This window comes from Gobius niger (genome assembly GCF_951799975.1).
Source record: "Gobius niger genome assembly, chromosome: 20".
Taxonomy (NCBI): domain Eukaryota; kingdom Metazoa; phylum Chordata; class Actinopteri; order Gobiiformes; family Gobiidae; genus Gobius; species Gobius niger.
This window is the reverse complement of record NC_136871.1, coordinates 6,634,274-6,647,804: the sequence shown is the minus strand read 5'-3', so window position 1 is coordinate 6,647,804 and position 13,531 is coordinate 6,634,274. Positions and strand designations below refer to the sequence as shown.

The window sequence follows — 13,531 nt, the reverse complement described above, 5'->3', positions numbered from 1 at the left end:
GCTGTGGACTTAACAACACCGGGCTTACTGACAGCATTTGGGCACTCCGCGCGCGTGTGGTCAGGTGCAAAACAGGTGAAGCACAGACGTTCGGACCTGCAGTGATACTGAGTAGTGTGGCCATTATCACTGCACACGGCACAGGGCGCTAGGGGCTTGACTTTGGAGGGCTGGCCGCGTGCATTGTACTTACTGACATATCTGGGCTGCTGTGATTGTTGAGCAAGTACACGTTCGAGCAGGGCAAGTACTCTGTCCAGGCGGTCAGGTGAACCCTCTGCCTGCTGTACAGACGGCGGCGACACAACAGCAGCTTGTGATGGTTTTGCATTAGTGGGATTCACACTCTGGGCAGGAGCAGCAACCTCCTGGCGCTGCGAACACAAGACAGTGTTTATTTTCTGCTTAGATGCCTGCTTATGGTCTCTACAGTGCTCAACCAACTTGTCATGAATATCAGCGACAGTCCATTCTTGCAGTGGTCTGCACTTGAAAATGAGTGACAGTTCAGTATCAGGACAGTTCTGAATGAACATGGCAGCCAAATCTCGTGATAGATAGTCAAATGTTTTGCTTTGTCTTTTCAAAGAGTCCTCAGTCACCTCTAGGGCTCTGTTTAGTCTTAGCCAGTAGTCAAGGGGTTGTTCACCAGAGTGGGGTTTTGTCGCATAAAAGTCAGCTAGTGGTAAACTAGAGGTCAGTGTGTCACTGAAGTGCTGCTTTAACATCTCAAAAATGGGCTCTGGGCCGTCAGTCAGGGTCAACACACGCTTACTACGTATGCCCACTTTAACCACTTCACGCGCCCTCCCCGTGAGCTTCAACAGCACCTCATCAGCTTGATCAGACACAGGGATGCCCCTTTTCTTCATATATGACAGCATCATAACCTCCCACTCCTGAACAGAACATGTGTCATTACCATCCCCTTTAAAACTCACAGGCTCTTTAACGTCCTGGCGCACAATGACATTCAATAGGGAAGGGTCATTTAACGATGCCCCAACTGCACTAGGCGCAGTGCTCAGACGTGACTCAATGCAGGATGCAATACTCTCACCAATTGAAAGCCCAATGTGTGATGCTATATCAGTTAGCAGCTGTTCATTTACACCCTCATTTCCTTGTGCATCAGGGCGCACATTACAGTTTGGGTTCACAGAAGAAACATTGCCAGGTTGTTTTAAACCATAGCTCAGCTTTGGTGTGGATGCTTCTGGATAAAATAAAAGAGCACCTCTGCCTAGACTAGCTAAAGGCTTAGAGGTGAAGACTGGAAGCCCCCTCCCTCTTCCAACAGGAGTACTCTCCATGATTCAATATAAAACTTCACAAAACAAAACTTGAGGTGAAACTAAAATAGTTGTCAAAATTGGCCCAAATCACACTCAGAATTGTAGGGGAGAAGGAAAAAAAAAAGTTCATTGCATCAAAGCAAATAGCGACCAAAACGCATCAGCCACATGTAAAATAAACTCATTCAGTATTAGCGCAAATACCATTTAACCTCATCAATGGTAAAACCTGAGAGCATCAAGGACCGATGCAGATCACTGACACCTCCTCTGAGCTGCAACGAGTCCGTGCGTACTGCGTAGCTCCGTGGGCGCGCGCTCCAGTTGGCTCCAGTTGACGCGCTGCCCAGACGTTGGCCGAAGCGAGCAGTGCGAGCGGCCACGGGTTGATGCGTAGAGGGCGGGTGCGTACTGCGTAGCTCCGAGGGCGCGCGCTCCAGTTGACGCACGATCCAGACGTTGGCCGAAGCGAGCAGCCCGAGCGGCCCCGAGTTGATGCGTAGGGGGCGGGCAGTTGGCGCTGGCAAGTCCCGCTGGATCCTGGATGTAACTACCGGGCGGCTTTTGCGTCGCGGTGTCCACAGGCTAACCTCCGCTCGATGTTGTCACAGAAAACGGTCACGGCACCAGTGTAACGTGGATGACTCTGCGTTGTGTTATTTAGTAACGGTCAGGAGACGGGGTTGTTTTACAAGGGTTCTTTATCTGTGCAACAGACAAAAACGGCTGGTCAGCCTTGAACCTGGAACACCAACACTCATAGCAGCTCGGCTGCGCATTGACAGAATGGTAAAATAAATACAATAAATGTAAAAATAAATAAATGTACCTGTGCAACAGACAAAAACGGCTGGTCAGCCTTGAACCTGGAACACCAACACTCATAGCAGCTAGTGGGGGGGGGGTACACGTTATAAACCGTTAGTGGTGGTTTAACAAATAATCAAATAAAAATGTAGAAATTATATAACTAAAACATGTCCTTAATAATTCTACAATCATACGACATTCATACAAATGATAATTAAATGTAGAAATACAACTTAAACAGACACCCCAACAACCGTGACCTTACCTCGGCTGCGCATTGACAGAATGGTGCCGGGCTCACGTCGTCCGCACTATTTATAGAGTTTGCCGCCACTAGAGGGCGCTGCCCCACGATTAACACCAGTATCAAGTGGAATACAATAATTTTACTGTTACACACAGGACAACTATTAGTTGTACACTGCACAAATCTGGCCTTTATGGCAAACCGAAGGGGGGGGCGGGGGTATACTTATGCATATCACTGCAGTATAGCTATAGTTATTTTGGACAATGTTCAGGTCCAGTCTGAAAACTTTTGTTTTTTACTTGTGCGTATGACCACTGAAAGTATTTTATCTGCACTCTTACTTTCTACTGTAATTAATTAATTTTCATGTTGATGCTTTATGCATTGATTTGATCTATTTTATTGTAATTTTTTGCAACTGTGGAGAACTTTGAATTTTCTTGTGTATAAACTGTGCTCTACAAATAAACTTGCCTTTCCATTTTGCGCTAAGACAATGGAGGCTCGCCTCGCCTTGAAAAGATCACGAAAAACCTTTCACGCATCGTACGTCTTCCACGCTGTACAATATTAATCCTACTGTAATTAAAGGATTAAAATACACATGCACTGTGAACATGAAATGCTTTCTAGGCAAAAGCAGGTTTAACACAGAAATAATGAGTAATAGTTATATGACGCAACATTTATTTTTATTGCACAAACTAAAACTCTAGGATTAAAAAAAAAACGTCCTTTGCATCAGCTAAGGACAAAAATTACACTGTAAATACATATTAATATTCAACACAAATGATCCGGCAGTTGCATTCAAAGTGTGTTATTTCAGATCCAGCACAGATCACACCACACACTGTATTTGGTGAGACAAAAATACACCAGCTGAAGTTTTGTTTTTTTTGGCACTTTTTGCCCTGCCCATGTTTCTGCAGAAATATATAATTATTATGGATTACAAAGCTATAGTGGTGGTGATTAAACACATGACCAAAAACAGAAAAACCTGTTTGATCAAGAGGAATGACCAGTCTTCATTACATAACTTGTCTCTCTTGTCGGGGTTCGGCTTTTCACTGTATCACTAACCTTTATACATTTATTTGCTTACTTCATGCTTTTATTTAAATCTATTGAAACAAAAGGTACATTTTCTCATTCTTAGGATGTACACAAGAGTAAAAAGTATGTTTTGTCTAATAGATATAATTAATTAGCTAATGCTTATTAACCCTTATTAATACTTAATAAGCACACCTTAATATAAAGTGTGAAGATAATTCGAATAACACGCTAGCATAATTGTGAACAAAAGTTGTAAATAATTTGAAAACGCTTCATATAATAACATTGTATTTTGTTACTGTGCTTTACAAATCACATTGATTTGAACAGTTTATTTGGTCAGTGCGTGTTCTTGGACATCCATAAAACTCCTGCATGTAAACCGCAACGGTAAAATTGCACTGAATAATGAAGTAACATTCTGGACATTTGGTTGAAACATTGAGTTGACAATTTTAAACATAATAAATTAAATATGGCAACCATAATTAGCTATGATGATAAAAAGATACATTTCAAAACAAAACAGGCAAGGCAGCGAACACTGCTGCCGCTGCTGGTAGTTGGTCCCCAGAAGATAAAAGATTTATTTAGGAAGAAGAAGTCCTGGGCTTATTATAAACTAAAAAGTCTGAGATGTCGTGCCAGGTGTTGCTGTCGTGGTACAGGTAGTTCATGGAGGACTGCAGGGACGGCTGAAGAGTGTGCGGGTAATACTCAAACAGCCACAGCACGATGCCCCAGACCAGAGTGGCAAACAGGGGGAAGGGGTCGCGTTTAGGCTGAGGTATGACTCCCTTCTCCACCGCCAGGCGGGACAGGGCGAACAGGATCCGGGACAGCAGGTACATGTTAATCTGAAGAGGAGCAAAGAGATCTCTAGTAACTTCCCAGAACAGTTTGTAATTGGAAAAAAATACATTATAGATGATGTGAACCGGACCACGGACCAGAATTACATTTTCTTTTCGGGGGATAAAAATAATTGCATTATGCTCTAAAGCAGTGGTTCTCAACAAGTGGATCCAAAAATGAGTCCCAGATCGAGTCTGGGTCGTGACCATTTCCAGGCAGCATTGCTTTATGCTTTCACTCTGTTTACTAAAAGTATACAAAATGGAGATTATTTTTTTTTAATACTAACATTGTTTGATCATTTCTGCTGCAGAATTCATCACAAATTCTCCAAGGTTGCCTCTTGTGTTTGTGCTTATGAATATAGAAACGTGCAAATCTCAAGAAATTAAATATGCTGATTGTTTATGTATTTGAGGCCTTCAAGATATTGTATTAAAAGGCATTACATTTATCTGCTGCAATTTGTGGAGAAAATACAATATTATTATGTAATTGCTTTTTTGGCCTCTTTTCATCCTAGGATTATGGTGGGTCCTGACATCGAACCAGTTGAGAACCACTGCTCTAAAGAAAGACACTAGGGGTATTAAACTGGCAATGAATGCATTATAACCTTAAACCTGGCTTTATAACCATTACAGGAATCAATAACTAAATGTTGAATTTTGTATGAAATAATACAAACAAACAGTACAATGACCCTTCGACAGAAAAGTCTGCTCACAGAAATTATACTCTACAATAGTTGGTTTGTAACACAACATTTGTAAATCTATTGCTTAAAGACAATGGAATATTCATCTAAGTGTGACTCTGAATCCAAAACAAGCTTAATTGAGTTTAAGCGTGATCAGCCTTGATGTGAAAAAAGCATTGTTTAATTATAACTGATATAATTATAACTAATAGTTGCTGTTAATAATCCACAAAGTCCGGTTGGAAATCCATAGTTAAAGGTCCTATATCATGCAAAATCAACTTTTTGTTGCTTTTAGCCATGTTGTTATGCTATTTCCTTATCAAAAACACCCCCAGAGTGGTTTGTGGCTTCATTCACGCAGCTCTCAGTAATCCTCCTGAATCCTGCTCTCTGAGCAGCTGCTCCTCCCTCTCCTGGTGAACGACTGAGTGTTCAGTTGTGTTGTAACAGCGGAACGGAAGTGCTCGACGTCTGTAATGTAATGTCTTAATTCTATGCTTACAGCCTGATTTTAATTTGTAAAACAGCGTTTTCATTATTTCTGTCGTAAGAGAGAAACAAAGAGAAAAAATAAAAAATAAAAAAAATAAAAAAGGATGTGCCCGAGGTGCTTCCAGGTCAGCTGAGGCCAAAACAAACACATCGCCTTGAGCGTCTGAACAGACGACATGTTTGCGCTGCAGCTGAAGATGGAGCTCGTTGTCATCTATTCTGGACACATCTGTTCTTTTCTGTTCTTCTCTTTCTTAACTAACGATAATGTCACGGACGGAGAAAAAGAAGCGCATTTGGCTACGAGGACTTTATTCAACCTTTTTCAGGAAGAGGCCACTCGGCTGTTTTTTTTCTTCGGGATTCAGCGACTATCAGCCAAAATATATTTTTCTGTGACTGTCACTGATGGATGTTTGGGGAACCTTCGCCAGAATCAAAGTGGATTAACTTTTATAACCAACGCGAGTCCCACAATGTAAACAGCGATGGACCAGAGCGGTGAGTCAGTCCAAACGCGGGTTAGCTTGTGTGTTAGCATATTAGCTTGTGTGTGTTAGCCATTTATGAAGCTGTGCTGCAGATGTCAACTCCGTATAACTGCATCGTGAAGTATCTTCACTTATTGCTGTTTATATATATTACGGTAAAGTTGTATGTGCGGAGAGAGGGGGCGGAGTTAACTGAATCGAAGCGTTGTGTCTTCCGGGTTCAAAAAATACCTCCAGAAAACACTTATATTTATCACAAAAATGAGTGCTCCATAGTGGTAGAGGTACAATATATCATATAAATGCCTATACTTAACTTTGGAATGGCTAAAATAGGATGATATAGATCCTTTAAGTATCAACAAACAAGATGTCTGTTGTTTGTATCAACAAACAAATAAATGATTGGTTCTACAAATGAGCAGTCACATGTTCTTGTGTAATCATGTGTAATTGTCTTCTTGCATGCGAGCTTTTGCTTGTCCAAAGGGCAGAAGTGACTCAATGGCAGAAAATGTGTCCACTATTTCAAAGGTGGCCGTCCAAACTTAGCCTGTGTGAACTGTCGTTGTGTCCTGGGGCACAACACTTCAGCAGTGTCTATGCAAGCGTGTGAATGTGTATTATAATTACCTCTCTTGTTTATTATGAACTGTATGTGCAACATTTCAATAAAAAAATAAAATAAAGTGTATATTATGAGCTCAAATGTGGGGTCGGCAGATGGTCTCCATGGCAACAATCCGGTTTCTTGTATGCTCATGTTCTGACAAAATGAAATAAACACGTGGTAGACATCCAGGTTCCACACACTGTACCTGACTATTGATGTTATTGTTGTCTCCAAAAACTAACCACCCTCCAACGCAGGCGGCGAGAAACGCGTGGGACTGCAGGGTCTTTCCTTGCATCTTCTCCTGCAGGGCTTTCAACCCTTTGTACGTGAACACAAAGTAAGCCAAGTTTCTTGAATGAGTGTACGTCGCTTTTAAAATGGCTTTGAGCTTGTCCTTTAAACTGCAATGACATGAAACATTCAGGATTAAAAACTAGGGGAAAGGTTACTGGGTTCAAGGGGAGAAAGGTGTCATTGTGTGTGCACTAACCTGCCACTTCTGAACAGAAATGTCATCACCAAAGCGTGTGGCGCTCTAATCTTCGCCCCGTATCTAAAATAAATAAATACAAATATTGATTAAGTCAATTTCACAAGTCAAAACATGTCGACAATGACCTAATACTAATTTATGACACGCTCAATTACACAGAGGCTGGCATCTGGACGCGCCGCGAAAACTATGCGCGTACAAACTGCAAAAAAACAGAGTTCATTTTGTGGAAAGTTTAACTCACACAGCGCCATTTCTGAAGCCCTTTATGACCGCTAACGCTGCTCTGTACTGTTCTTGTTGGAGAAAGTTATTTATCGTATAAAGGGCAGTTCTGAATATCTCCGATCCTGCCATGACTTTCTTAAGGGGACACAATTAGCAGTTGCACCGTTGTTCCTTGAAGAACTGTGTGCTACAGAGAAGCGGCGCCGGGGTGCAATGTTCTGTACTTTGGTTCCTATTTCATACATCTAAAAATAAATGAATAATAACAATTAAAGATAATATTTATAATATGTATAATATGTATAATATTTATAATAATAATAATAATAATAATAATAATAATAATAATAATAATAATAATAATAATAATAATAATAATAATAATAATAATAATAATAATACTACTACTACTACTACTACTACTAATAATAATAATAATAATTTTAAATAAATGGTAAATGCACCTTTCTAACCGACTTAGGCACTCAAAGCACTTTACATCAAGGAACCACTCACTAATTCACACTTTCATTCACATTGTATGCAGACACTGGACTAGAGAAAATGGTGGTGAAGTGTCTTGCCCAAGGACACGACGGCAGTGTGTACAGCAAACGTTGTCATGGTGACATGGAAACAGGAAGCGACCTCCCTCTTGGTATACCTGATTTTTTTTGTGTGTGTCTTTTTCTGCGTTCCACATTGTTTTTCTGGATACTTTTGTACATCTTTGCTGTGTTTTTGTTGTTGCAATGTCCTACCCTATAAAACTAGGGCCCTGGTTAATTTTGATTTTTTTTGTTTTGTTATGTTTTCCACTGTATATCTTATAACTAACATACTTTGGTCTATTTACATTTACAAGTTTCTGTCATTTTATCACAGTTAACAGCAGGACTTAATCTCATTATTGGTCACACACTTAACATTGGGCTATCGTTCCGAGAGATGTGCCCCTCTTCATTGGTAACAGCCCAAGACCATTATTCAAAATCATATATAGACACAGTTCACAAAAAGCAAGGCATTTTCTCCAACACAACTCAAATTTTGCATAAATCCTACGCTGAAATCAATCAGTAGCGATCCCTACCCAAGTCTCAGAAAAATGATCAAACAAACCTTTAGTGGCTCAGAATTGGCAAAAGTGTCATCTATAAAAACTATTGCACATAAAAATACCTCTTTTAAAAACAGACCGACTCCGACGGCTCATACTACGTGTGCAAACTAGTCAGAGAATCGTTAAAAAGATAAGTCAAAGTAAGTGGAATTCACATTACATTGATTAGACGTTACACAAATCGGTTAACCCAGTTAACATTAATAATAAAACATCGAAACGTTTAAACTGAAATCCTCAAATCATGTGCCTTCATCTTTCTTTCGTGTCAGATATGTCAACAGTGAGAATCCAACACTTCCTTTCAATGATGTCTAGTGCATAGGCCCCCGTGGAGGCTGCGGAGAAATAATTTGAGCATAGAAACGCAGGACAATAGTAGACAGCAGACATGATCGGGCACGAAGAAACTGTCCAGTTTCGAGTTCAAGTCTTGTGTGAGTCAGTGAGTTTAGTGTGATTGAAACTGGTAATCCGAGTTCTTAAACATTGAAAGCAGAAACACTTGAATGTGAAATTAAATTGCTATAGCGCTAGACACGTCTCTAAACAAACACGACCAAATTGGTCCAGGTTGATGGGGGCTATTCCTGCCCGAAGCCTTCTGTCTCTTCAATGGCAAACATCAGCTTGTCCTTTAGCTGCTCATAGCTCTTGTATGGAGGGAGGTCCAGGCGATTAAAACTGCAGGAAAACATAAACGTGTGTTAGCTTTTAAACCTGTACAATCAACATTCAAATCAAAATCAAACGTTTCAACAGAAATGACACAAGTACTGTATTGCAGGAGCTACACATGATTATATAATATTTCTCAAATGTTGCATCTGTTATATAATACAGGCGGGGAAAAGATGAAGAGGTGAATCAGAAATGACTCAAAAGGTTAGATCATGAAAGTCTGATCTGTTGTAATTGAGACAGATTATCTGGAATTGAAACTCAGCTTTTAATGGAAAAGTCACCCAACGACTTTTGATGATGGTGGCACTGACAATCCTTTAAATTGTTTAGTAACATTGTCACTTATGGTCTATATTTAATTGTTTACCGTCTTCATTTCAAAATATAGTTATTTCAGATAGTAATAACACATGAAAGTCAAATGATTAAAATTGATATACCCATTTATTGGTCAGCTTGGTCTTAGATCAGGGTTTCTACAGGCAGCAGCAAGTCAAACTAAAGGCTTGTTATGCCTTTTTAATGTCCAAATACGAACACAAGCCAAAAAATCTGTGCAAATCCAATTGTTTAAAGATTTAACAGGGTAAATTTGATATTCAAAAGTCACTTGGCGACAATTCTGGAGCAAAACATTACAGTCAAAAGGTGCATTATGCAACTTTTAATGAGGAAAAAAGTTGACATTTGTGCATAATTCCCATTGTAGTGACCCAGCGGCTGTATGAGTGGTCAGCATGGCGCCTTTACTTTTAATCACAGTGGTCTCTACAACACCCGTCCCAACAATTGATCCTGGAGCGTCATAGAGACCACTGTGAGACTGGAGACAATAACAGCCGACTACTGGGTCTGTTAAGGGTCTGAATACTGATGAAAGTTTTTTGTCTTTTCCAATTATTTGTTCTTTTATTTTGTCGAGTAGATTTTTCTTTTAGCAATAAGCAAGAAATATACAGGATTTTACTGTATTTTCTTTTTTGTACTGATTTTCCTTCCTTTATTAGAATGGCTTAACTGCCTACCCTCGCCTTAACCAAGCACATTTTTACCCAGTTCAGCTTTACCCAAATCTAAAAGCTTCTTAACTTAACTAACGCATACAGTAGTTCCGGAGGCTATTTTGAACACCGGAGAAGAATAATGCAGTACTACAACAGTACACTACTAACAGTATCTCTACTCAGGATGAAAATGAAAAACAAGTGGCATTTTTATGTACTCGTAATCATTGCTAAAGAAGATAACAATTAAAACACAGCCCCAGAAACGCACCTTTATGTGAAATAACCAGTATCTGTGGCACAGACTAACAGCTCTGTCTGTCGAGCTACAGCAGGATTTACTAAATATCTGCTTCATTCCTCAGACTAAATGAACACATCAAAGAAGAAACGGAAAACCTTTTTCTGGGATTTTTACAGTTTTTCATGACAACAGAGTCTCAGTCTGAGTCAGTGTTTAAGCTGCTCAAGACGTTAGCATGCTACCGGTTAGCAACTGTAATCAATCAACTGTCAAAGGCTTTAAGGTCTGAATCCACTGTAAATCTCAGTAACACATTAATAACATCTCCAGACTGTATTCTTTGCTGCACTCACCTGCCAGAACCACACGATCTGCTTGCTGTTTCTCGTGTAGTGCCTGTAGATAGTGTGTCTTTGCCAATCCATCAGGTCAATCTCCTGCATGACACACAGCATCACCTATAAAAGAAGAAACAAGTCTTTATTGCAGGAAAGTAAAACGTGTTTATACAAGAGCTGCATTCCACAAGCTTTTAAAGGCTCACAGGTGAGACAAACCATAAGCTGCTGTTGAATCGAAATGATCGAAAGTGGGTTCGTCTATTGTACCTCTAACTCCTTGGCATCAAAATACTGCAGGTACTGTTGGGGCAAGACTTCGTTGAAGCCCTCGAAAAAGGCCTGCGTTTGTTCCTCCACGCCTCGGGATAATCTCCACTCTGCCACTAATCTGCAGACATAAAAAAAATAGTGAAACATGGAGTGCAGGTTTAATTTCTGTACTTGTGTTGTGAGTGGTAAAAATAGCATTGCAACTGTTTTTTGTTTTTGTTTTTAAATCAAGATTTCACTCACTGTGCAAATTTTAAGAGAAGAAAGGATTAACATATGAACTGCTGAACTCAAAAAGGTCAGAGCTACAGGGCTATAAACTAGTCAATAACTACAGTCAAATAATACATTTCACAGGGTTTCTGCAGTCATTAAATGAATTGTGCCAAAATTAAGGTCTTAAAGGTGCATTATGCAGCTTTTTATGTGAAAAGGATAGTTGATACTAGACCATATTTGACCTTGTAGTGACTCCGGTGGCCTCTACAACGCTCCAGAATCAATTGTTTTGTAAGTTTTCTGGTGAGAGGGTCCATCAGCAGAGAAAACCTTTTGAACAATTGATCGTGGAGAAAACTGTGATCCATGCTGACCACTCATACAGCCGCTGGGTCACCACAAGGTCAGTATATACCAGGGGTGTCCAAAGTGCGGCCCGAGCACCATCTCTGAATTATTTGCCATTGGTCAGTCCACCGCTGTCATGGTTGTTAATCATGTTGCTGCTATCTCGTTAAGCACATGATGCCCCTCACCATCAACTGCCCCTCTGACCCTGAACTCAGAGCCATCATCCAGGGATTCTGTGACCGCTGGGGTTTTCCACAGTGTGTAGGAGCAATAGATGGTTCTCACATCGGCATTTTGGCCCCTTCTGAAAGCCCTAGGGAGTCTTACAACAGGAAGGGGTTTTACTCCATCATCCTGCAGGGAGTAGTGGACCATTGACTGCGGTTTTGGGACATCACTGTGGGCTGGCCTGGAAGAGTGCATGATGCAAGAGTGTTTGCCAACTCCTCTCTTTTCGAGTGTGGCCAATCTGGCACTCTGTTTCCCAATACAACGGAGAGGTTTGGTGAGGTCGAGGTTCCAGTTGTGATTCTTGGAGATGCTGCATACCCACTGCTTTCCTGGGAAATGAAGCCATACTCTGCGATCAACACCACACCAGCACAGGCCATATTCAACAACCGTCTCAAGGGGAAGATAGTGCGTATGACTGGTGTAGCCCATCTATTTTATCTATTGATAAGACAAATGTAATGTCACTGTTATTTATTATTGGTAAAAAGTGTTTAAATTATGCACTATACGATCACGGAGCCCGCAATGGGTGGAGTCCAGGAGTGGGGCTCATTCACAAAAGTGAGTTGCCCACGCCCACGCGGAGTAGTGAGTGAAGCCGGTGTGTGCGCTATGGTGACGCTGGTCCTAGCGTGCCTCAATGGTAACAGAACTGGACTGAATAAAGTTGCTAAACATCCAAGTTTATGCCTGTGCAACACCATGTCAGCAAAATAAATACAATCACACAATTTTTGTGAAGACCATAGAGAGGAGTATGAAGACATCCAGATGGAAGAACAAAGAGGTGAATCAAATGCTGCACTCCGAGTTTCTTCAGACATAAGGGACGCCCTCTGTGGTTATTTTGAGAACCTTTGAGCATGTTGTGTACAGATGTGATTAGAGTAGCCAAAAAAGAGTTTTAAAAAAATCCAATCCAAATCCAGTTTAAATTCAGTATTTTGTTTCTTTACGGCCTTTATTTTTGAATCATTATTGTAATAACTGTATTTCCCCCCGGTAAGCCTGAATATATATATATATATGTGTGTGTAAATATGTATATATATGTGTGTAAATATGTGTAAAATTATTCATAATAATTAAATATTGTGATTCTGGTTAAGTAGCGGTTAATTTTTCCGTTTCTTTCTCATGCTTTTGAATTGTCATTTCACTGTTTCAAAATTTTATTATATTGTAATACATGTCTCAAATAGAAATACATTCTTCCCGCTATTTTAATCAACAATATATTTATTTTGGAATTTAAGGAGCATGCAACAAAGAACAACAACAACAAATGCAAGCTAATCTGTATAGGCTAAACTGATTAAATACAAATAAATGAACAGATCAATACAAAACAACAACACACAAATAAAATTTGATAATCATAGATATGTAGCATGTCCTCAGAGAAAGGGAATTGTTTGGGGGTTGAGGGTTCCCGAGGATTCTGCTGTGCCATGGAGAATCTGCCATGGAGAATCTTTGGAGCTTCTGCACCGGAAAATGAGTCAACCGGTGATGGTCCAAGTGCGCCACAAACTCATTCCAGTCTCTTGCCACCAGGGGGGTTACGCCCACACCCTCAGGAAAAGAACAGTTGGAAAATTGGCTCAAACAAGCCAGACTCATGATTGAGGAATGTGAACGTTCTGAAAGAGAAAAGAGGATGAGGATTATGGAAAGTGTAAAAGGTCCTGCAGTTGAGGTCCTGCAAGCTGTCCGATTCAATGACCCCAGTTGCAACGTCTACTGAATACCTGGACATTCTCGAA

At 40.3% G+C, this 13,531-nt stretch overlaps 1 protein-coding gene across 1 annotated transcript; it reads right to left on the bottom strand.

Moving 5' to 3' along the window:
* Positions 1 to 3,669: 3,669 nt before the first annotated feature.
* On the bottom strand, positions 3,670 to 7,447 carry pxmp4 (peroxisomal membrane protein 4). The gene is made up of 4 exons (XM_079579346.1): positions 7,312 to 7,447; positions 7,065 to 7,127; positions 6,777 to 6,975; positions 3,670 to 4,274 (listed from the first exon to the last, which is right to left on the bottom strand). Exons 1-4 carry the CDS (start codon positions 7,422 to 7,424, stop codon positions 4,008 to 4,010), a joined length of 642 nt encoding a protein of 213 aa, XP_079435472.1. The 5' UTR covers positions 7,425 to 7,447; the 3' UTR covers positions 3,670 to 4,007.
* Between the last annotated feature and the right edge of the window lie 6,084 nt (positions 7,448 to 13,531).